Below are 22,752 nucleotides of genomic sequence, written 5' to 3' on the forward strand. Positions count from 1 at the left end.
CTGAAGCCCGCGCTCGCCCTGAAGCCCGCGCCCCGGCGCGCCCCGGCTGGCCCGGCAGCCTCGCCCCGTACCGCACCGGCCGGCGGCAGAGCGCTCGCGATGCTGCCGCCCGCGCCCTCCGTCCTGCTGCTGCTGCTGCTGTGTCCCGCGCACGTCGGTGGGCTGTGGTGGTGAGTGCGGTGCCGGCGCGGCTCGGGCAGCTCAAGGGTGGGGGCTTCGGGACTGACGGCGGCCGGTGGGGGTGGGGGGGCTTCCAAACGCGCTCCCGCTGCCTCCGGGCTCTACCTGCGAGCCCAGCCCAGCCCCCCGGGCCGCTGGAGAGGTGCCGGGGAGGTGCGTGCCGCTCTCCTGCCGGCCCCCGCCTGGGCCACTTCTAAACTGCCACTCAGACGTTCCGAAACCTCCACTCCGCACAGTCGGTTGTATTTCCTCCTATCTTGTGCTACACACCCTTCCCCATCCTCCCCTTTCCCCCTCCGCTTATGCGCTCAATCCAGGTCCTCAAGGAACTGGCACGTGGGTGAGAAAGAGCCACCGGGTAGACAGCGGGTGTGTGTGTGCGGGGGGGGAGATCTGTAGTCAGAGATCCGAAGAAAAGAATGTGTGAGGAGGGCCCTGGATTTAGGGGAGGAGGACTGGATTTATGGAAAAGAGAGGAACAAGGTGGGAAGGCACAAGGCAAAGAGGGTCAAACAGCTGTCTCTTCCCCGCCTTACGCTGCTCCACAAACCCACCAGCTTCTCTCTGAGGGCTACTTCAAATGGACAGTAGTGGCGGGGGAAAAACGTGAAGGGAAACTGAGTCAGGACCCCGGCTTTCTCTACATCCTCCTCCCGGAGCAAAGAAGAGGAAGAAAGACAGGAAAGGGACCCAGGCTCCCAGTCCTTCCAGATGTGGGGGTCAGAAATGAAAAAACACAGCTTCGGAGGTACCGGGAATCGTGGCGGGTCCCGGTGGAAGGGAGGGAGACCTGGCCAACCAAAGAGACGTGGCCTCCAGACCTGGCCCTACCTAGAGCAGACAACTACGGAGCTAAGGTCGCGGGAACTTTGAGTCTTGGGGATGGACAGCAACTAGGAAGGTGGGTGCCAGGTCGGGACCTCTCAGAGATCTCGATCCCGTGGACTTTTTTTTTTCCCTTCCCGGTCTCTCCAGAGCTGCAAAGACCCGCCCGGAATAGCTGGGTGTTTAAAGAGGAGGGACTTGGACAGTATCACTGATGCATCAGCCAATCCTAAGAAAGCAAGGTCTTGTCTATTTGCATAGCGCCATAGCATTGGCTGGATTCTCTACCCTCCACTCCGCCCCCACCCCCCGGTTTGGAAGGAGGGGTGGGGCCGGCAGATCCCTCTCTTCCAGGGAGATAGGGAGCTGGATGCCCACACAGGGAGCTGCTGGCTGCGAGCCCTCTTTCCTGATGCGGGAGAGATGTCCCTCGGGGGTGTCAGCGAGGGAGCAAATCGAGGATGACCCAGGTCCCGGCTAGGGGACTTGCGTCCTTCGATCCTGGCTTAGCATAACATAGTATAATAATAGTGTCAGTTTTGAAATAGACCTGAGATCCAGTCTTGGCCATTTGTTAAGTCTGTGACCTTGGATAAGTCACTTCTCCCTGCGCCTCAACGTCTCAATTATAAAATTGAGAAACAGTCCCCCTATCTGGTAGGCCGGACAGGAGGATTACCTACAAAATGATATGGCGTCGGGAGGTGCTCTGTAAATGTTAAGTCACCCTCCTCCACGCTGCGGGTTCTCCAGGGCAGCTTCTGTAGGCCAGAAAAGGAGGATTAATTTAAATTTAAAATCCAGAGTCCCAAGCAAAACTTTGTAAAGCGATCTCTGTCTTGTTTCCCAGACTCACATTTTCTCATTTTGCCCTTTCTCAAGGCATGGAGACAGGGGTCTCTGCCTGATGGTAGTTGCTCTCCCTCTACTCCTTTTCCATTTCTCCAAATCATTCTCATCCTTCCAGGTAGAATACCACATCCTCCATAACATTATCTCTTTGTCTTTCCTCCTTCGCCTTCTGTGTGCTCCCACTGCACCCCACGCATTGGGCAACTATGCCAGTTACTGGGACAACCATCCCCTCTGTGGTCCTTCTTCCTTGCTCCTGGAAGGCAGAGCCTTTGTCTTTGTGCCCTGGAGGCTAAAGGTGCTGGGGAAGTCTTGTGGAGTGTTGCTGAATTGGCTGATTTGCCTTTCTGAGACTTGTGTCTATGAGGGTTCCTTTGTTCAGGAGGGGCTGCTGGGTGGGTGACAAGCCAGAGGGAGAGAGGCCTGGTCCCTTGGAGACTGACCCTGAAGCTGGGAAGCAGGGAGTGGGGGAGGAGGTGAGGAGGGCAGGTGTAGGAGAACACAGGGGCCTTCATGGCTGCAGCTGCAGGGTGAGCTGGGTGACGAGTGAGGGGCTGGGGTGATAAGGTGTCCAGCAACTGCCTCTCTCAGCTGCCTCTCAGAGAGAACCTGCCTCTCCCACCTGCACTGGTCCCCTCACTCTCCTCTGTCTGTTTCCGACACTTCATTCCTTTGGTCTGATCCCAGATTCCTTTCTCAGGATCTTTGACTCTACTTGCTTACTCTCTTGTCCCCATCCCACCCCACCATCGATCTCCAAGATCTGGCTTGGGCTGGGGGGCTGGACCCGGCATCCCTAGTAGGCTGAGGCTCCTGCCACTCCTTGCCTACCCCTCACTCCCCACACTGCCCCCCTACACCAGCTTTACTTTGGCTAGGAACTTCATCAGGCCCAGAGCGTCTAATGTCTAGGACCTGCTTGCTGGCCCCCTTTTCCCTGCTTCTCAGAGAATGCTAACCAGGCCAGAGTTCTAGCGGTAGACAGGAAGGCAGCAGCCCCTGCAGTCGACTCTGACATTCTAGTAGCAGCCAGGCTGGGAACAGAGAGGACCCCAGGAACTCTGAGTGACTGGACTGTCCAGATTAGGAAAGGAGGGTCCTGTAGGGGAGTGTTCCAGGTCCTGGAATAGGCTCAGGTACCTAGCTCCAGGTTCCAGAAAAGTTTCCCTTCCACCTTCCCTTCCACCTTCTTTCCCCCTCCTCCTTCCCCCTCCATGCAATGCATGCTTTCTAAACTCTGCCTCCGGCCTCTCTGTCTGTCTCTCTCCCATCTGTAACCGTATCTTTGTAAATCGCAGAATCCCAGATTCCAGGACATTGGCCAGGCTCTCTTGAGGTCATCTTGTCCAGCCCACTGCCTCCAGGCCATCCAGCCTGTGCTCTGGCCCTGACAGATCCCATTTTGAGAGTGAGGAAGAGACGGAAAGTCCGAGGTTTCCTGGTCACCAGCTCCCAGCCCTTCCAGCCTGCTCTCTGAGCCCCTCCCTCCCTCCCCCGGGAAGTTCTTCTCATTGTCTGACCCATCTTTATTTATGCCTTCAATCAGTGGATGTGGAACATAGCTCACTCTCACAGAATGGCCAAATCAATCTCCCTTCTTCTCCCTTCCTCTTTCTGTTTTATATTTTCTATGAAAGAAACCAACCCTCCCCCTTGTTCCACAAGCAAAACAGCACTCAGTCTCACTCCCTTCCCCCATCTCATCTTGCCTATCTCTCCACCCCCCCACCCCCCGCCTTATGGAAAGGAAATCGGAACCAGAGGCTTAGGACAGCCTCATCTCTGGCCCCACAGGGAGTCAGGGAAAGGACCCAGGCTTCTTCCTGACACCTAGGTTGTCCAGCTTAGACCTCCCACACCACCACTCCAGGCTGGGCTTGGCCACCCTCTTCCATTGCGTCTTTATCTGACCCTTTGTGGGCAGTCCGGTGGCTGGCCCCCATCAAGCTCAGGGTGGGGTGGAGAATGGGGGTGGGGTGGCCATCCAGTACCCCCCCTCCAGGCCTTCCAGCTTGGCAGCTTCCCCTGGAGGGAGACAATGGGGCTGTGAGCAGAAAAGGGCAGGGGCAAAAGGAGGCTGGCTCGATCCAGCCCAGAGCATGCCCTGAGCCCACCAGAGTCCTGGCACTGTGACATTTCCTGGTGGCGGGGGGGGGGCAACCCCCTCCTGCCCCATTCTCATCGGAAGCCAGGGGTTGGTGGGGTAGGGGGGAGGTCAGTGGGAGGTTTGATCACCAGGGCCCAGTGAGGGGGATTCCAGAATGTGTACTTTGATGGAGAAATGCAGCTGTGGAGGGGATGAGGCGAGGGCGGGGCGGGAGCCAGGCCGTGGTCAGGCTGGTAGCAGGGCGCCCAGCCAGCCAGAGCAGGAGGCGCTGGGGAACACAGCAGCCTGTCCCCAGGGACTGGGCAGAGCGCCCTCTAGCCTGTGTCCTCCTTCCTGCCTGGGGCAGAGTGGGGTGAGACCTTGGGTGCTTCCCCTGATCAGCCTGAGGAGGAGCTGAGGGAGGGAAAGGTCGCTGGGAGGGATCTTCTGTTTTCCACCTGGCCTCCAAAGCTGGTTCCTCTGGCTCCAAGCCCTTCATCTAAGCCAGAAATTAGATCTAGGAAGGACTTGGAGATCATCTAAGCCAATCTTCTCACTTATGGTTAGAAGTCCAGCAAAGTCCAGGGACAGGAGGGGACTTGCCTAAGGCCACCCAGGATACAGGCAGTGAGGACCAGGGCTGGGAGTCCACCTCTTGCTGAGTACCTCATCCCTGTGTGCAGTCAGGAAAGGGGTACAGGGCCTTCCACAGGCCCCTTCTGCTCCCCAGCCCCACCTTCACCTGGGTATTCCCCACTGCAGCATGGGAGAGCAGAGGCACAGGACAGAGAATCCAGTGGAGGGTCAGTGTGTCCACTCCTTTGCCTTCCAGAGCCCTGCCTGACAGGAAGCCCTCTCGACTGGTGAAGGCCATCAGGGAAGGGAGAGCCCCTGCCTCTCCCAAGAGTTACGAGAAGGAGAGGGGAAGGGCAGTGTCCAGGACAAGGCAGAGGGAACCCGATTGGGCCAGTGCGGGAGAGGGGGGGAATGGGGTGTCTGGTGGGCGGTGGGGAGGCAGGGGTTAATGGAGCTGGGGCATCACTGGCTTTGATGTGGTGGTTGGGGTGGGGGTAGGGGCTGGGGGAGGGGGAGCAGTAAATTACCGAGTTAGACAGAGCAGGACAGGACAGGCGGGCGGGCACAGGCCCGGGCCCAGCCGCCTCAGCAGCCGTCAGGCAACATTTTTCTGCCCCCTCTCCACCACCCACCTCCCCCACCCCCATGCAGCCCCCACCCACAGCCCCGGGGCTCAGGGCTCCCTCTGCTGGCTCCTAGGAGGTGGGGGTCAGACTAGGGACCCTGGGGGTGAGTGTGAGGAAATAGAGGGGGGCTGGCCATGAGGCCCTTCAGAGGAGGCTGGACATCAAAAGGGTCTGTGATCTCCTCAATAATCCGCCCAGGAGTGCTCTCTGGGGAAGGGGAGGGGTCCTGGAGGGTGCTTCTGGTCCAGGGGCAGGGCCAGGAGGAGGAAACACAGGGATCCTAGCTGAGGAGTAAGGGCAGAGAGTTGGTGAGAAGGGCATTCTCACAAACCCACGAATGCTGCCTGCCCCACACTGGGCAGGCCCAAGAGATGAATCCGGGTGTGACCCAAAAGACAAAACCCACTTGCTGGAGCTCGCTGTCCGTACAGACCCTTTTCCTGTTACCAGAGAAGCAGTCAGGTATCATTTATTTCCATTTTACAGTTGTGGAAACTGAGGTTCAGAAGGTTAGGTCTCATTCATTCAACAAATATTAAGTGCCAACTTCACGGGCAAGGGACTTGCTAACATCTTAGAACAAGCAAATGGCAGAGCCCAGATCCAAACCCCAGTCACAGTCTCCCCAAACTCTGAAGGTGCGCTATTGATGATGTTATGCTTCCTCGTGAAATCTTTGTCTTTAGTGTGTCTTCAAGCTAAGTGGAGAGAGAAGACAAGAAAACAAGACAGAATAGTCATGCGCTAGCAGGATCACAAGCACAGGATCCCTCCGCTGAGTGGCCTGCGTCAGTCACCTCCCTCCTTAGATGTTCATCTATGTAATGGGGGGGTGAGGTGGGTAGAGAGGACTAGGTGATTTCTTTTTTTTTTTTTTTAAGATTTTATTTATTTATTTGACAGAGAGAGACACAGCGAGAGAGGGAACACAAGCAGGGGGAGTGGGAGAGGGAGAAGCAGGCTTCCCGCCGAGCAGGGAGCCCGATGCGGGGCTCGATCCCAGGACCCTGGGATCATGACCTGAGCCGAAGGCAGACGCTTAACGACTGAGCCACCCAGGGGCCCCAGAGGACTAGGTGATTTCTGGCATTCCCTTTGGCCCTCTGAATCTAGGCATGGAAAGGTAGGTTAGGCCAGAACCTGGGGCCCCCGGGGCTTAGATCTACAGATGCTGCTAGTAGGAACTGGCTGGCCCTTAATGCCACCTCACTTGGCTATTGACTACCAATCAAGGTCCCTGGGAGGGAGATCTTGGCGCAGGCCAAGCCAGTTAGAATGGCCAACCCTAGGCTTGTCCCTTCTTGTCTGCATACTGATTTCTCTTAGGACTAGCCTCCTTTTTTCTATGCCCAGGAATGGCTAATTGATTAGGATCTCAGATCCTACATACTACATATTATATATTTCCTACCACCACTGTGCTCCAGCCCCCACAACATGCAGATGCTCCCAAATGGGCACATCTTCCCTGGGCTGACCCCAGGTCAATGCTGACTCAAAGGCCAAAAAAGCAGAGTTGGTTCCCTAAGGAAGCAGAAGGGAAGAAAGGAGGGTAAAGGAAGAGGGGAGATGGGCGAGTTATTTCTTGATGTGGAGTCAAGTTGTAACATTAGAGGGGATAAGGGAGCTTCTCATGCTAACTCCTCAGGTTTCTGAAGCCCAGAGAGAGAATGACTTGCCCACAGTGGCTCAGCTCACCCAGAGCTGACAGAGACCAGGGTACAGAAGTGAGGCTTGATGTTTTGTCCAACACCCCCCTGCCACTCCTCTTCTGGAGTTTTCTTTCCTGTGACTTGGGGATGGGAGCGAGGACAGCAGGGCAGGGAGCAAGCTGGCCCCTTGGGATTCTAGCTGCTACTACTGCCCATCCCTCCTCCTGACCAGCTCGTAAACAAGCCTCATTCCCAGGCAGCCAGCCAGCCTGGGGAGCCAGACCCAGACCAGCAACTGACTCTGGGGCAGCCCCTCAACCCTGCAAAGGGCTGGCCCCACCTCCTGGAGGGCCCTACCCTTCCTGCTCCTCCCGATTTCTCTCCTATCTCTAGCCCCTGGCAAGCAGACAAGGTCGGGAGGTTTGGAGGTTTTTGCTTTTTTCCCTGCATACCCCCACCCTCTCTTGCTTCCCTAGGGTAGGAGGAGTGAGAGGAGAGGGATGGGGTCAGAGTGACCTTGAGAGGATAAGGCCAGTCAACCTTGGGAAAGTAGGGAGTTAGCAGAGGGCAGGGTTGGGGCGGGGAGACTGGGGAGCTTAGTGGCATGGGGGTGGGGTGGGGAAGATGAGTTTGCAGAGCCCCAGACTCCGAGGTGGCGGGAAAGGAGCTGGACAGCCATGGGGAGGCCTGCTTCCCTGCCTCTGCATCCAGTGTAAGGGGGAGGGGGTGGGGAGAGAGGAAGCTAATAAGGAGTCCTGGAATCACGGGTGGACAGGAGCCTGGCCTCAAGTGAGGACATTCTCTGTAGATGGCTCATTCATTCATTCAGAAACATGTATTAAATGGTGTTCATTGTAGTATTATAGTAATCACAACATGCAAATTTTCATAATAAAAATTGGGGGAAATACAAATTAAGCATCTAAAAATCTGCCATGGGAAACGAAGGAAAATATCACTTTTAACTCCCAAGGCGCTCGTAGTCTTATCTACTGACCCTATACAAGCATGCTGGAAGCTGCCTCAAATCCTTGTAATGAGGTGGATAAGTGGGTGGAGGGAGGATAGATAGATAGATAGAGATTGATCCACACTTGAAGGTCATTGGGCCACTGGGAACCAGGTTGGGTTGCCCTATTCTACCCGTGGCCCACTCCCCACTACTCCATCCACCACTTTTCTAGGGTTGGGAAGGGGTTGGAGCTGGACCTTTCCAGGCTGCGGTTGGAATGCAGTGATGAGTAGGTCTTAAGCATGGAGGAATGAAGGTCTGGACTATAAGTCTCTTCACTGAGAAAAGAATCTTGGCTCCAGGACTACTTGGGTGGAGAGGTTGACAATGATCTGATAGGTGCGGGTCTGGTGGGGCGGGGGGAAAGACTAGGAGACCTTAAAGGACTGAGCTTACACATCCTCCTGCAACTCCCTCTTCAAGCATCTCACACCCCAAGAGTTGAGAAGTTCTACCTTAAGACCTAAATTCTGCTCGCTGCTGTTCAAGCCCATTACATCTCATTGTTGTGGGGCCAGGACATGCCTGGGCAGCCTGCACTTGCAGAACAAATGGGGACGGGACTGGGGGGGGGGGGTGCAGCAGATGGGCATGAAAGCTAAACTGAAAAGTAGGCCACCTTGACCTTTGGCACCTAGCTCCCACTCTCCTCTGCGTTTTCTATCTCCTGGTGCCACTTCTCCCCACCAGGGAGTCATTTTCTGCCCTCTGCTGAAGGGCTTTTGTGTGATCTCAAATGACTCAAGTCCAAGTGCTCCACCTTCTCATTCCTACAGCAAGCACAGGGATCCCAGCTAAGGGTTCAAGTCAGAGCAATCTGATTAAAGCAGTTCCACCCAGGTGTGAATAACCTTAACCTTCAGGGGTCTGCTATATGGAAACCAAATAACAGCTCTCTCCTTAGGTGGAATGAAGGCTAGGCATGGAGGGATTTCTGAAAGGGTGTGGAACTTCCTGTGAGGTCTTTACCCACCGAGCCAAACAGCAATTCCCTCTCCCCAAATCAGTCACAACCAGTGACATCAGGGCTTGGCTTGCTGACCTGCTGCTCTGAAAAGGTCACAGAGGATGTGAGGGCGATCTGGCTGCGACATCTGTCAACCCACTGATCGCCAGAGTTGATTCGGCTGATCTGGCTGGCTAGGCGGGTGTCCCCTTCCTCCCTCACTGCTCCATGTGCGTCCCTCCCGAAGCTGCGCGCTCGGTGAAGAGGACGACCTTCCCCGATAGAGGAGGACCGTTCTTTGGTCAAGGGTATACGAGTAGCTGCGCTCCCCTGCTAGAACCTCCAAACAAGCTCTCAAGGTCCATTTGAAAAGGTCACAGACCCCAGAGCAGAAGGGTCGCGTCACTTACTTCACAATCATGCTTCAGAGACTCAGTCCCCAGCTACTTCCTCCTGCTCTCCAGTTCAAGGAAACAGGATATCATGGTTGAGGGTCCACCTTAGAGATCAAAGCCCAACCTTCCCATTTTACAGAAGGACAAACTGAGCTAGAGAGGGGGTGTGACTGCCTTCAGAGCTTCCCTTCCCTAGCCATTCTAAAATCCTGTGGCCTTCTATATCCCTGGGATTGCCCCTGCCTTTCTAGCATCAGGGTTGTTCAGCTGCCAAAACCAGCTTGTTGTCCACTAAGACCAGATCCTTCTGTGATACTGCCCACTTTTCTTTGTATCTTTTTGTGATTCATACTGTTTTCTGCTCTGACAGTTTTCTTGATCTTCCTCCTGTTCATTTCTTCCTTGTCTCCCTTTTGGCTCACCTGGTGCCCCATGCCTTGACCTTGAGTCACATTCCTATAAGGACTTATTAATGAAGATGTGCACAGAAGGATAAGACCGAATCCTTGCCCTATAGCAATTTCAGTCTAAAATCTAGTTAAGAAGGGACCTGGGATGGTAAGAGAACCAGACAGGACAATCTCAAACTCAGTTGGGGTGGGGTGAGACAAGAGGCACATGCCAGCTCTTAGCCCTGGGCTGAGCAGGGCCGGTCTCCCTCCCCCCTCCCTCCTCCCCCCTCCCCACAAAGCCCCGTGAGTCATACCCTGGACCTTGGCTCTTCGCTTTCCAGGGCAGTGGGCAGCCCCCTGGTCATGGACCCCACCAGCATCTGCAGGAAAGCACGGCGGCTGGCAGGGCGGCAGGCTGAGCTGTGCCAGGCCGAGCCAGAAGTAGTGGCGGAGCTGGCCCGGGGCGCCCGGCTTGGGGTGCGAGAGTGCCAGTTCCAGTTCCGTTTCCGCCGCTGGAACTGCTCCAGCCACAGCAAGGCCTTCGGGCGCATCCTGCAGCAGGGTCAGTGAGGGCAGAGCACCCGGGGGTCGGGGCGGGGGGAGGGGGCTGCTTTTTGGTCTCTAGGGGATCAGGGGGGTTGGGGGAGGCTGCCGGAGCCCCGCCTGTCCCACGGGTCTGTGGGCACCCTGCCCTGACCCTGTCTCCCAGCCACGCCTCCTCGCCCCTCCCCTGCCCCCGTGCCCCCGGACCGGGCATCCGTCCTGCCCGCTGACCGCCCCTCCCCGCGCCCGCAGACATCCGGGAGACGGCCTTCGTGTTCGCGATCACGGCCGCGGGCGCCAGTCACGCGGTCACGCAGGCCTGCTCCATGGGCGAGCTGCTGCAGTGCGGCTGCCAAGCGCCCCGCGGCCGGGCCCCTCCCCGCTCCCCTGGTCTGCCCGGCACCCCCGGGCCCCCGGGCCCGGCCGGCTCCCCGGACGGCAGCGCCGCCTGGGAGTGGGGAGGCTGCGGCGACGACGTGGACTTCGGGGACGAGAAGTCGAGGCTCTTTATGGATGCGCGGCACAAGCGGGGACGCGGAGACATCCGTGCGTTGGTGCAACTTCACAACAACGAGGCCGGCCGGCTGGTGAGTGGGGGCAGGGGTGTGTAAGAGTGTGTGTGGGTGTGAATGTGTGAGCATGGGTGGGTGTGAGTGGGCGTGGGTGAGGGTGGGGTCTGTGGGCGCGTGTTTGTGGAAGCGTGAGGAAGTGGGGGGTGTGTGCGAGGGCCTGTGGGTGCAGGAGTATGTTAGGTGTGTGGGAGCCACCTGGCAGAGAGGGACTACTTGTAAGATGGGCTGGGGGGAGGGGTATGTGGGAGGTAAGGTGGCTAGCCTAGAAGAAGGAGTCCCTTGGGAGGCCTGGGAGGGCCTGGAGCTGGTGGTCTAATGGGGAGGGTAGGGAGGGGACACCCAGGTAAGAGGACTCGGGGCCTTAAGGGACCTCAAGTAGGGCAGAAGAACCTCTGAGACTGGACAGATGGGACAGAGCTTGGGGTAGGTAGAGACCTAGTTGCCAGGGCATGGGCAGAGGAGGGTGACAAAAGCTGGGGATGAAAGAAAAGATAGAAGTTGGGGCAAAGGTGTGGGGGTCTGGAGGTAGGGGAGCCAGGCAAGGCCTGGGAGGGACTAGAACAGGCCCAAGAGAGACGGGCTTGGAAAGGTGTGAAAGACAAAAAGTAGATGTTGGTGAAGGTAGGAGGGAGTCAGGCAGAGGCCAGGAAAGCTGTGACCGAAGCTGGGTACTTGCCAACTGGCTGCCCACCAACCCCAGAGTGGGGGCCCTGCTCGGAATCCTGGCAGCCTCTCTCGTTCCCTCTGCAAGGAGGGGGGCCCCAGGAGCTCCTGTTTAGGGACAAGAAAGCTCTCTGGGTCAGCTGTTTCCAGGAGGGGGTGTGAGGAAGGAGAGAGGCCTGGGAAGAGGGGGGCACACAAGTCCCTAGATCAGGTTGGCCTCTGGACTCTGAGCTTCCAGAGATGATCTTCCTGGATCATCTGACACCATAAATTTCTAGTGGGGTTGTGACTCTTAGACCCCCAGCTTCAGACACAAAATAGCAAATAAGGGGCAGGAGTTCTGGATTTCCGTTCTCAGTAATGCATTCACGGTGGGCCCTCCCGCACCCTAGGCCTCAGTTCCAGGGTATTCTAGGGACGCCCCCACACACATTCTGTGTCCTCCAGGGTTCGGGCCTGAGGCATCAGGCAGGGGCTAAGAGGGGGCCCAGAGAGGAAAGTCCAGACAGGCCCACATACCTGTCAGAGAGGAGTGGGGAGGGGTGGCAGAGACAGACGCCCAGGAGGCCGGCTCTGCGACTCTGCTCAGCCCTGCCTGGGGCCGTAAGGGGCAGCAAGGAGAGGGGGCCGGGTTGGTAGGTTGGTAGGAGGAATAGAGCGCAACAGCTGCGACCCTGCCTGCCTCCCTCTAGGGAGAATCTCACCCCTGCCGTCCATTCTGCTTTCTCTCCCATCCCTGACTTTGGATCCTGCGGTCTCTGTGCTACGTACGGTACAGCGCCCCACTTCCCCCACTTCTCTTACTCTTCCATCTTTTATCATTTTTCTTTCTCTCGGAGCTGTTGCTCCCTGGATTTCCTCCTCTCCACCTTGCGCTCTCCTTTTTGTTTTTGGCCTGCTCTTTTCTCTCTTCCGTCCACCCCACCCTCCCCATCTTATTCTAGGTCGGTCCCCTGGACCTTTCCATACCACGCACCCGCAATCTGTCCCCATCCGCGCGCTCATTCGCTCTCCGCCGCAGGCCGTGCGGAGCCATACGCGCACCGAGTGCAAGTGCCACGGACTGTCGGGCTCGTGCGCTCTGCGGACCTGCTGGCAGAAGCTGCCCCCGTTCCGCGAGGTGGGCGCGCGGCTGCTCGAGCGCTTCCACGGCGCCTCGCGTGTCATGGGAACCAACGACGGCAAGGCCCTGCTGCCCGCCGTCCGCACTCTCAAGCCGCCCGGCCGCGCCGACCTCCTCTACGCCGCCGACTCGCCCGACTTCTGCGCTCCCAACCGGCGCACCGGCTCGCCCGGCACGCGCGGCCGCGCCTGCAACAGCAGCGCCCCGGACCTCAGCGGCTGCGACCTGCTGTGCTGCGGCCGCGGGCACCGCCAGGAGAGCGTGCAGCTCGAGGAGAACTGCCTGTGTCGCTTCCACTGGTGCTGCGTCGTGCAGTGTCACCGCTGCCGCGTGCGCAAGGAGCTCAGCCTCTGTCTCTGACGCGCCGCCCGGCGGCTGCGGGGCCTCTGGATCCCAGCGGGGGCGCTGCCCAGCTTCTCCGGGCGACAGCCCATCTCCCAGGCCTCCGGAAACTGAGAGGCGGCGGGGCTGGGGATACACGCCTGCCCAGGAAGGCCCCAGGGCGCTGGAGAACCGCACCCCCCCCCACCCCAACCCGCCAGGGAGCGCTCTGGAGGGCTTGGGGGCGGGGAGGCAATGCAGTCTCTCTCGCTCTTTGGCCCCCATATGGAAACCAAAGAGCCAGTCTCTAGGCCTCTGGATGCAGGACTCCTTAGAACTGCTGGCCATGGGGTGGGTGGGTGAGTTTAGTATCAATAAAAGTATTTAAACCAATAGGACTGGGCCCACAGTTTGGGAGGGGAGCTGGCCTCCAGGGGGCTGACATGGGGCCAGGCTTCCCAAGGAGTGTGGAAAGGAAGATGGTTTTGACAGAACTAGCATCTCAGGGGTCATCCTTAGGCCCCTATCTTCTCACCTATTGGATTAAGCTCTCCTGGCAACGTGATGAAGAGTCACCCTTGCCACATTTCTCCGGCCTGCATCTTAGGAAGACCTAAGCCGTCCCTTTTTAAAGGAACAGACTGAACAGGTCTAGGAAAAGAAGACCAGACACCTCTGGTAGTGTACTCAGCTCTCAGATCAGCCCTCATCTTAATTCTAGGGGACTGTGATGCCTTCATCTGTCCTTCTGTTTCTGTGACCCCTGGGGGTATTCGAGGGTAGATTTTTAGGGCCACCCAAGCCCATAGGATTAAAGCACTTTATAAACTAGAATGTGATGAAACAATGTTATTAGTAACATCTGACTTTGTTACCATCAAAACTAACTTCACCCCCGTTAGTGTCCAAAAGACTGCTCAGAACGGCATTTCTAATCACACTCAGAAGGAGAAGAAGCTAAGCTGTCCCAAGGTTTCTCTTGGCTCCCAACCACATTTCCTTCCTTCTGGTTCTTTCTCAGGAAGCCCCCAGTTTTCCCACAGTCCAAATACTATAGTGGACAATGACTGCCCCACCCAGGTATGTAGGCAAAGCATGAGCTTCGGATTCAGGCACTCTGGGTTGGAACCCGCTGCTGCTGCTTAGAAGGTTGCAATATAAGCATGTTAGCCTCAGTTTCTTTAGCTATACAATGGGAACCCCATCGTGTCTCAGTTATCTATTGCTGCATAACAAACAACCCCAAAATAATTACTTCTCACGATCCTGTAGATTACGAATTTGCCAGAATGCCAGAATTCAGCTTGGTGGTTCTGCTCCTTATGGCAGAACTATTGGCTGTGGTCCTTCATTTGGTCCTTCACTGCTGCGGTGGCTGGGCTGGGCTGGACAGTCGAAGAAGCTTTCCTCATATGTGTCTAGTGCCCCGGGGCTCCTCCATGCTCCTCTCCAGGTGGCTAGCTTGGGCTTCCTCACAGCATGGTGGCTTTAGTGTCATCAGGCTTCTCCAGGCTGGCTTTCAAAATAGATTGTGTTGAATGTCAAGGCAGAAACTCCTTAAGGTCCAGCTTTGAAAGTTACACAGCACTGCTGTCACTCGCTATTGGTTGACACAAGTCACAGAACCAGCCAAAATTCAAGGGAAGGGCAAATAGATTCCGTCTCTCAATGGGAAAGTGGCAACACCGTCATAACCCATTCACATCATCATAGAATCATGGGGAGGAATTTTTTTGAGATATGAAAAGCACTTAGCACAACATTTGGCACAATAATTTATGTCAAGCTTATATGTAATAAATGGCAGTTACTGTGGGAGTGGGGATAGAGAGCTGATACTCTCAGGGCAGACCCTGATTGCAAATGAAGATACGCAACTCAAACTAGCTTAGGCCAAAGAAATGAATTATTGGAAAAATAATTAAAAAGGGAATTAATTACCTGGGAAGTCCAGAGGTAAGAATTCAAGCACAACTGAACCCAGTGGCCCAAACAATGTCATAGGTCTTTCTCCCCTGTCTTCTTCCCTCACCACCATCCTCACATCTATAGTTTCTAGCTTATCTCTGCTCTTCTTTTCATACTGTCCTCATTACCTCCTGCTGCAGATAGACTTTCTCTATATGTCAGCCCGATGCCCACATTCTTAGAGCTGGTGGTCTAAAAAAGAATGGCTTTCCCAGCAAAAGTCTTAAGGAAGACCCTGATTTGGTCAGCGTGGGTCACTTGCCCATCCCCAAACCAATAACCATCCAGGAAGATGTATTACTGTGATTGGGACTGGCGCCCCACCCCCCGCCACCCACCCAAGACTACAGGTATTGGGGGCACAGGGAGGAGAGGAGAGTTTTTCAAATGAAACAAAAGGAAGGGGAACTCATCCTGGATGTAACAGACCTTAACCATGCCTTCTAGTGCATCTGTCCTCCCTCCCCACAAAGCCTTCACATCCACCTTTTGACCTAGCTTGGTTCAGCCTTCGAGAATCACGTCGGGACCCCAGTGTGAGGCATGTATGGAGAGGGGGTATCAGGCGGCAGTGGGAAGGAAAGGGCATCTGACTTTTCCTTCCTGCCTCCTCCTGGCTCTTAGGTCAAAGGTCCAGGCTTCAGGGAAGTGTCATGGAGAATCTGGACTCAGAACCTCTCTACTCAAGGGGGTTTGGATAACTTACCAAGGGGGAGAGTGGAATTGGCATCATGGCATCACATGGAGGAGAAAGGAAGCTCCCTAAGGGTGGGGTTTATATTCACAGCTCTGCCTTCCCCAGCTGGGTTCAATGCGCTAAACAAATAAATAAATATCTCCTGCACTTCTCTCAGGGACCACAAGAGGGTGCACAGAGCCCAGCTTCCCTATTAACTGGACCCAACAGGACCTGCAAGACATCTGGGGAGCTCAGAGAGCCGTGGGCAGGAGAGGGTAGGATGAAAGGAAACAAGGAGACCCATGGACAGCTTGTGTCAAGCTGCTAGGGTTCCAGACTGTCTGGAACCTCTGGGGCTGACCCGGACCTAGGGCTGGGACGCTTGCCTCCCGGTCTCTATTGCCAGGTCCTGGTGAGTGGGGTAGAGTGGGTGATGCTGGACTCCTCCATGATGCCACAGAAGGAAACTGAGGCAGTGGCATGAACTGACACCACCCCAGTCAGGTTAAAAGGAATTCAGAGGAAGTAGCATGATACAGTGAAAAAAAGGCTTACTTTGCTAGCTGGACCTTGATCAAGTCAGTTAATCTCTTCAAGCCTCAGTTTCCCATCAAAAATGGTGGTGCCTGATAGCTTTTTATTTTTTTATTTTTTAAAGATTTTATTTATTTATTTGACAGAGAGAGAGATAGCGAGAGCAGGAACACAAGCAGGGGGAGTGGGAGAGGGAGAAGCAGGCTTCCCTCGGAGCAGAGAGCCCGATGTGGGACTCGATCCCAGCACCCTGGGATCATGACCTGAGCCGAAGGCAGACGCTTAACTGACTGAGCCACCCAGGCGCCCCTGATAGCTTTTTAGTACATCGTAAGAGGGCATTGCGATCTTCAAACTGCTAGTTGTATGCTAGTGGTCCATCTTCTGTGACCAAGCTCAGCAGAAGTCTGGGAAATGCCCTCTGTGAAGGGTCAGAGCCTTGTCCTGAGAGGCACCATTTTGACCATTATCTTGGTCATCTCTAAGCTCAGAGATAGCTCTATGCTCTTGCACATTGCCTTGGGAGAAGGCTAGGCCCAGAGCTCAGAAATGCCCCCTCAACACCACCCCCTTGCTCACCCAGCTGCTCAGCCCAGGGCACAGTCTGAGCCATGAAGGTTCCCTGCTGGCTGAGTGGTGGGGGACATGTGGTACCGGGGAGTTGGGGGAAGAGCACAGAGGTGCCCCAGATGTGTGCATGACCACATCAGGAACAGCCAGAATGCAGGCAGAAGGGTGGGGAAGCTACTGGAAAGCCCATGATCAGCCTAAGGCCAAGGGCTCATTTCTCCTTCCTTCCAATGACCAACCAGGAGTTTGGGTGACTAAAGCAGCAAGTTAATCCCCTTACCTTACTGAGGGGCTCTGGTCCCTGAGGCCTGAGGATAGGACAAAGACCTCCCTTATTGGTCTGGAGCTCCTTCCCTCTCCTCTTCACCAAGATAGACTTCTCTTGCAGAACCTCAGGACTGAGCCTGGCCTGGTCTGGGTTGGGGCCCTGAGGGTCCCACCTGTTCTCACCCTGGTGCCTCCCCTTGCCCTCCCTTCCCTGCAACCTCCTCCAGAGTTGCCACAGCTGGAACCATTCTCTGAGCTGCCTTTCATCCCTGGTGCTCCCCCCACCCCCAGTGGCCCCTATAATTGTGGTCTCAGCTGGTGGCTGCGGGGGCTGGGGCTGGGCTGAGGGCCAGGGCCCAGGGCAGGGCCAGGGTGGGGTCTGGGGGCTGCTGATAGGGGCTTGCCCATGGCAGGGGTCATTTGGGACTGGGGTGCCAGTTGCAGACACTCTTTCTGGGCCTCCTCTCCCCACATGCCAAGGTCCTGTGCCTATATATGCACTCTCCTCCCTGCACTGAGAAGTGCCCCAGACTTGGGCACTTTTAGACCCTCATGACATCAGGCCAGAATTATATCCCAGTGCAAACAAGACTTGAAAATCATTATTTGCCTCCTGGGGTTTTCAAAGAAAGGGCCTTCTCCTTCTCTTTTACACCTCTGTATTTCATGAGCAGTAGAGTGGGGGGGTGGGGTGGGGACGAAGAGACCTTCCCTCGACGGGTCAAAGGAAAAAAAAAATTGACCTTTCAAGCAGCTCAGCAGAATTTCCCAAATGTGGTCCTCATGAAAATCACTTGAGATACCAGCTAGAAATGCAGACCCCTAGGCCTTGCCCCTGGGCAGGCTGATTCAGCTGCATGGGACCCAGAATCAGTATTCCCCACAATGGCCTACCCCAGGGGATACATATGATGCCTCAAGCATGGAAAGGCTAGTGTGAGCTCTACCCAGGGAGTAAGGAAGTCATGAACGAATTCCCTGTCCCGCCTTGGGCCTCTTCCTAAGCCCTTCTGTGCCTCAGTTTCCCCAACAGTCAATGGGCACCTGACTCCCCAGCCTGGCTTGTCCCTGTGGTGCCCTCTCTCAGCCCAGGCTCATTGCCTCCTTCCTGTGCTGAGTCTGGTTCTGCCCTGTCCTTCCCCATACTCTTCCCAAACTCTAGTCCCAAGCTGTCCTTGTCCTTGCAGCATGGCGAAGGAGAGTGGGGAGGGCAGGGGGCGGCCAGGGTCAAACAAGGCTCTGGCTGACGCAGACTGCTTCCTGCCCCCGGCTGTTTTCCTGCTGTCCAGCCAGACTGCTCCCCCCATTGCCCCACCCCCACCCCCAGCAGCCTCAAGCCCTTAATTCCTGACAGCTGCGGTGGCTGCCGGCAGAGATGGGGGAAAGGAGGGGGGGAGGATGCCGTCAGCCTACTGTTGCTCAGGCTGCCCCCACCACCTGACAGTCTGGGGACAGGGAAGGCCCCACCCCTCTCCAATTCCCCAGGGATGGGCAATTCCAGGAATGGGCCCCTTTTGTCTCAGAGCCCAGAGTTTGTCCTTAAACCAGGAGAGGACACTGAGGTTGGGAAGGAGGTGTGTGTATAGAGGGGAAGACTTGCGCCCATTTTACAGAGGAGGGTGCTAAGGCCACAGCGGGGGTAGGATTCACTATCAGGGCCCAGGTTGGAACTAGAAACAGAGCCTCTCTCCCCAACCCTCTGGTTTCTCAGGCCCTTCCCTGGGTCTAGTATACTAACCCCATATTGAGATGAGCTCAGTATTCAGCTGGGGCAGGAGGACAAGAGGAAAATCCCAGAGAGGAGTGGGCCTGAGCTAGGAGCCTGGTTTGGGGTGGCTTCCAGAGGACCAACAGCAGGACCAGGGCAAGATCTGGAGCATCCGCAGAAAGGCCCAGGCAAGTAACGCTCAGTGTGGGGGCCACTGCTACCATGCTCAGGGTCAAGAGAACTGGGCTCAGTTCTAGCTCTTGGACTGATTGGCTGTGTGACCTTGAGTAAGTCATGACCCTCTCTGAGCCTCATTATTTTCTTGTGAAATAAAAAGGGACAAAATAAGATGACCCCCAAAGCACACTTTTGGAATTAAAGGACTCACTAATCCCTCTCCCAGGGTGTGTCACCCCAAGGAGCTCTGCTCCCAAACAAGCATTTACTGGAGTCCCAGCATTTTTACCTTCATTGGCTCACTGACTAGATGAGGTGGGCCTCAGTAACCTCATTTCACAAAGGGGCAGAGGGTGGCTCAGTGTGCACGAGGCACCTGTTTAGGGTCACACAGGGAAGAAGAGCAAAATCCAGAGGCTGCCAAACCCCTTTACAGGACCCCCCACACCTGCCGCACCAGTCAAGCCTGGGAAGTCCCTCCTGAGGTGGGAAAGGCAAGCAGGGGGGACAGCCCCTCCCCTCCAGCCCCTGCAGGTGTGTGTATTGGGGAGGACTGCTCCCCGGCAGCTGTGTCCGGGCCAGACACACACATTCCCCAGTAACACACAGCTTCTTACACAAACCAGCGCGCCCTGGCACTGGCACCTCCACGTGCACGCGCGCACAGACCCCCAACACCTCTCCTTCCCCTGCCCTCCCACCGCCGCTCCCACCCGGAGGCCTGAGCGGATGCAGTGGCCTCAGGACCCATACACGCCTCCACCCCCCGTCGTGACGTCACCTGGGGTAGAGCCCTGAGACACCCGGGCGGGGGCTGGGGGGAGGAAAGGGGAGGCGGCAGAGCTCCCCGAGCCGGGACAGTCACTCACTCTCTGGGCGGTGGGGCCGGGCACAGACAGCGCCGCCCCCCCAACATCCCCCTCCACCCGCCCGCCTCTCACGCCCTCGGAAGTGCAGGCTCGCGGCGCTGCTCTGGGGGGCTCCCCGGCACCCCAGCCTCTCGCCCCCAACCCGCAGCACCTCCGCTCCCCCCCTCGAGAGGTACTAGGAGTTGTCGCAGGGGGGCCTCGGGAAATTCCCTGGACCCCTGTGCCAGGAGGTGCCCGGTGCGCCCGCCCCCCCACCCCGAGGGCGGTGCCCGGGGGCGCTGCCCCATGGAGCGGGGAGGCGGGCGCCGTCTGCTCCCGGAGCCGTGACCCGAGTCGGAGCTGTGTGTCGCAGCCGCCCCGACCCCCGCGGATCATGCGCCGTTGCCCCTGGCCCGCCGGTCCCGCCGGGCTGTGAGCCCCCCACTCCTGGCCCGTGACGGCCCGCGCGCCATGGGCAGCACCCACCCTTGCCCCTGGCTGCGGCTCCGACCTCGGCCACAGCCGCGGCCCGCGCTCTGCGCGCTCCTGTTCTTCCTACTGCTGCTGGCTGCCGCCGTGCCCAGGTGAGCCCTCAGGTATGCCCCGCCCTCCTGGAGAGCTGGGACCCCCAGCCACGGGGGGCCTCTGGTGCCCCGCTGGGGCAGGGGACCCTGGAAGGAGGGAGGGACAGTGTCGTAGGAAAGTGCTGGTACTCAATGAAAGACACTGCCCTCACAGGAGGGGGCTGAACTGGTGACAGAATCTGGGCAGCCCAGGGAGACAAGGCAGTGCCCAGGAAAGTGAAGGCTACTAGAAGAGGAGGAGTGTGTATGTGTGTGGGGGGAAACAAGTGCCAACCTGGAGTCCATGCCAGGCCGGGGGCATGCACCCCCACCCCAGGAGAAAGCTCAGACTGCCTTGCTCCACCTTGGAGATCACTCCCAGGCAGGGGCGTGGGTGGGGGGCTGGAAGGGAGTAGTTCAGGTGGGGTCCCTGAGACACTGAAGCTGGAAGGGTTCTCAGTGTGTGTGTGTGTGTGTGTAATTTTGTGAACCCTGCTAGTTATGCTGTAAACAGCAGTCTGTGTGTGCACATGGGTGTGACTGAGAGCTTACGGATCGATATATGTTAAGATGCGCACATGTACATGCTTGTGAGTGTCTGTGTGTATACCTCTGTCTGAAGTGCACGTGTGTGTAAGAGTTCCTGGGTCTGTGTGGCCCCTCGATGTGTGCAGAAGTATGTCTGTGTGAATGGGACTGTCTGAAACATGCGCTGGGAGTGGTCTCCTGGGGAACGCTACGTATGTGAGCATCTCTGCCTCAGGATGTACTTATGAAATACTATGTGCACAGGCATTTTGGATGTGTGTGCATTTACATGTTAACTTGTGTGGGTGTGCAGCTGGGCAGGTGGTGTTGGAGGAAATGATGATGAGAGGACCAAGAACAGGAGAATGCTTTAGGACTCTACCTATAGGCCTAACCTTTAGAAGAGGTTGGAACAGAGGGACTATGGCCTTTGGGACAGAGTGTAAATTGCTAAGTGGGGCCCTCCTAGCTCCCCAAAACACTCACCCACACCCACACCCACACCCCACCGCCTGCAGGTCTGCACCCAACGACATTCTGGGCCTCCGCCTCCCCCTGGAGCCCGTGCTCAATGCCAACACGGTGTGCCTGACATTGCCGGGCCTGAGCAGGCGGCAGATGGAAGTGTGTGTGCGCCACCCTGATGTGGCTGCCTCCGCCATCCAGGGCATCCAGATCGCCATCCATGAGTGCCAGCACCAGTTCCGGGACCAGCGCTGGAACTGCTCCAGTCTGGAGACTCGCAACAAGATCCCCTACGAGAGTCCCATCTTCAGCAGAGGTAGCTGCCCCCCTCACCCTTGCCCTTCTGCGCACCCATCCAACACCTTCACCCCAAAAGCCAACCACCCCCAACCCACTCCCTCAAGCTGGCAACACCCCCCACACACACACACACAGGTGCCCATCTACCAGCCATATTGCTCCTTTCTGGTCTTGGGCAGTCCACGAGGGCCAAACGGGGCAGACATGTCTCCAGCCTGAGCTGCGTGGGCTGAGGGTAGTAGGTTCCATGCCTGAGAATTGACTCCTGGGTTATCTTGCCCTGTCATTGACACTATATATCTCAGGCCCAGGAAATATCCACATCTGTCACCTTCCTCAATTTACCCTCTACCTAGTAAACAGCATTTAGGATGGAGAGCCTAGGATAAGGTGCCCAGAGTCAGCGTGAAGGACTTTTGCCAAACGGTGTAGGTGAGGGAAGCCCAGGCAGGTAAAATGTCTGTACTTCTGTAGAAACTCTTCCCGGCAGGGTACACCACCAGCCTCTGTGTCATTCCCGCCGCCCCCGAGAACCTTCTCTGAATCAGAGGCACTGGGTGTGTGCATGCCTCCTGCCCAGCAGGCCCGACAGCTCTGCCAATCCCTCTTCCCTTCACAGCCCCAAGAAACCACAGCCCACTGCCTGTCCTCCCTCTGGGACTTCTGGGTGACCCAGGGCCCACCCTAACGATCCCTAGAGTAGCTTGGGCTGGAGATGGCAGGAGCTTTTGTCACTCCTTTCTGTTCACAACCACCTCGGGCCCTGAGATCTTAGGCCTTAACTCTGAGATCTTAGGCCTTGACTCAGGTCTTTTGGGGAAGATGGGGGTTATCTATCTTTCCTCTCAGCTGCTTGAGTGGGACAGTGTGGGGACCTGGCTCCTTGGGACTTGTCCAGTTCTCAGTTGACAGTGGAGGAAGAGGGGTACCCCTATACCCTTGTGGCCTTGGGGCCCAGAGGCTTCTGGAAGAGTCAGATTTCTAAGGTACCCTAATTTCAGAAAGAACTCGGCCAGCCGGGGACTTTCCCTTTTCACCAGACCCCTCCTTGCATCCCCAAGGGCCCCCAAGTCCGGGGCCATCGCAGCCTCCCCCAGCCCAGCCCCACGCTGCCCGCCCCGCCCCCGCGCGCCCTCCCCCCTCCCTCCCCCGCGCGCCCCGGGCGCTGTTTCTACCCGGCCGAGCCCAGCCCGACGCGTGTGGCGGCATGCAGCCGCGAACTAATCCCCGCGGGCCGCGGCAGACGGCTCCGGGCCCGAGCCGCGCGGCTCTCCAAGGGGCGTCCCCCGCCACCCCGCCCCAGCCCCGCGCTCCCGCCCCGCCCACCCCGCCCGCCCCGCCGCGCCCGAGCCCCGCCGGCCGGCAGACGGCGGCTGCGGGG

The 22,752-nt window shown here is 57.1% G+C and overlaps 2 protein-coding genes across 3 annotated transcripts in view; both read left to right on the forward strand.

Annotated features, from left to right (window-relative positions):
- Positions 1–99: 99 nt before the first annotated feature.
- Positions 100–12,878, forward strand: WNT6 (Wnt family member 6). The gene is made up of 4 exons (XM_021703173.1): positions 100–170; positions 9,884–10,104; positions 10,338–10,672; positions 12,342–12,878. Exons 1-4 carry the CDS (start codon positions 100–102, stop codon positions 12,801–12,803), a joined length of 1,089 nt encoding a protein of 362 aa, XP_021558848.1. The 3' UTR covers positions 12,804–12,878.
- A 6,999-nt stretch (positions 12,879–19,877) lies between these two features.
- WNT10A (Wnt family member 10A) overlaps positions 19,878–22,752 on the forward strand; it is a 12,451-nt gene continuing 9,576 nt past the window's right edge. Inside the window, exons 1-2 of one of the 2 annotated variants that reach the window (XM_021702923.2) lie at positions 19,878–20,099; positions 21,125–21,387. In XM_021702923.2, the coding sequence (XP_021558598.1) occupies positions 19,987–20,099; positions 21,125–21,387 (376 nt within the window). In that variant the 5' untranslated portion in view covers positions 19,878–19,986. Of the gene's footprint in view, positions 20,112–21,124; positions 21,388–22,752 lie in introns of both variants that reach the window. The other variant, XM_044913411.1, reaches the window with a different exon arrangement.

Source organism: Neomonachus schauinslandi, chromosome 3 (assembly GCF_002201575.2).
Source record: "Neomonachus schauinslandi chromosome 3, ASM220157v2, whole genome shotgun sequence".
Taxonomy (NCBI): domain Eukaryota; kingdom Metazoa; phylum Chordata; class Mammalia; order Carnivora; family Phocidae; genus Neomonachus; species Neomonachus schauinslandi.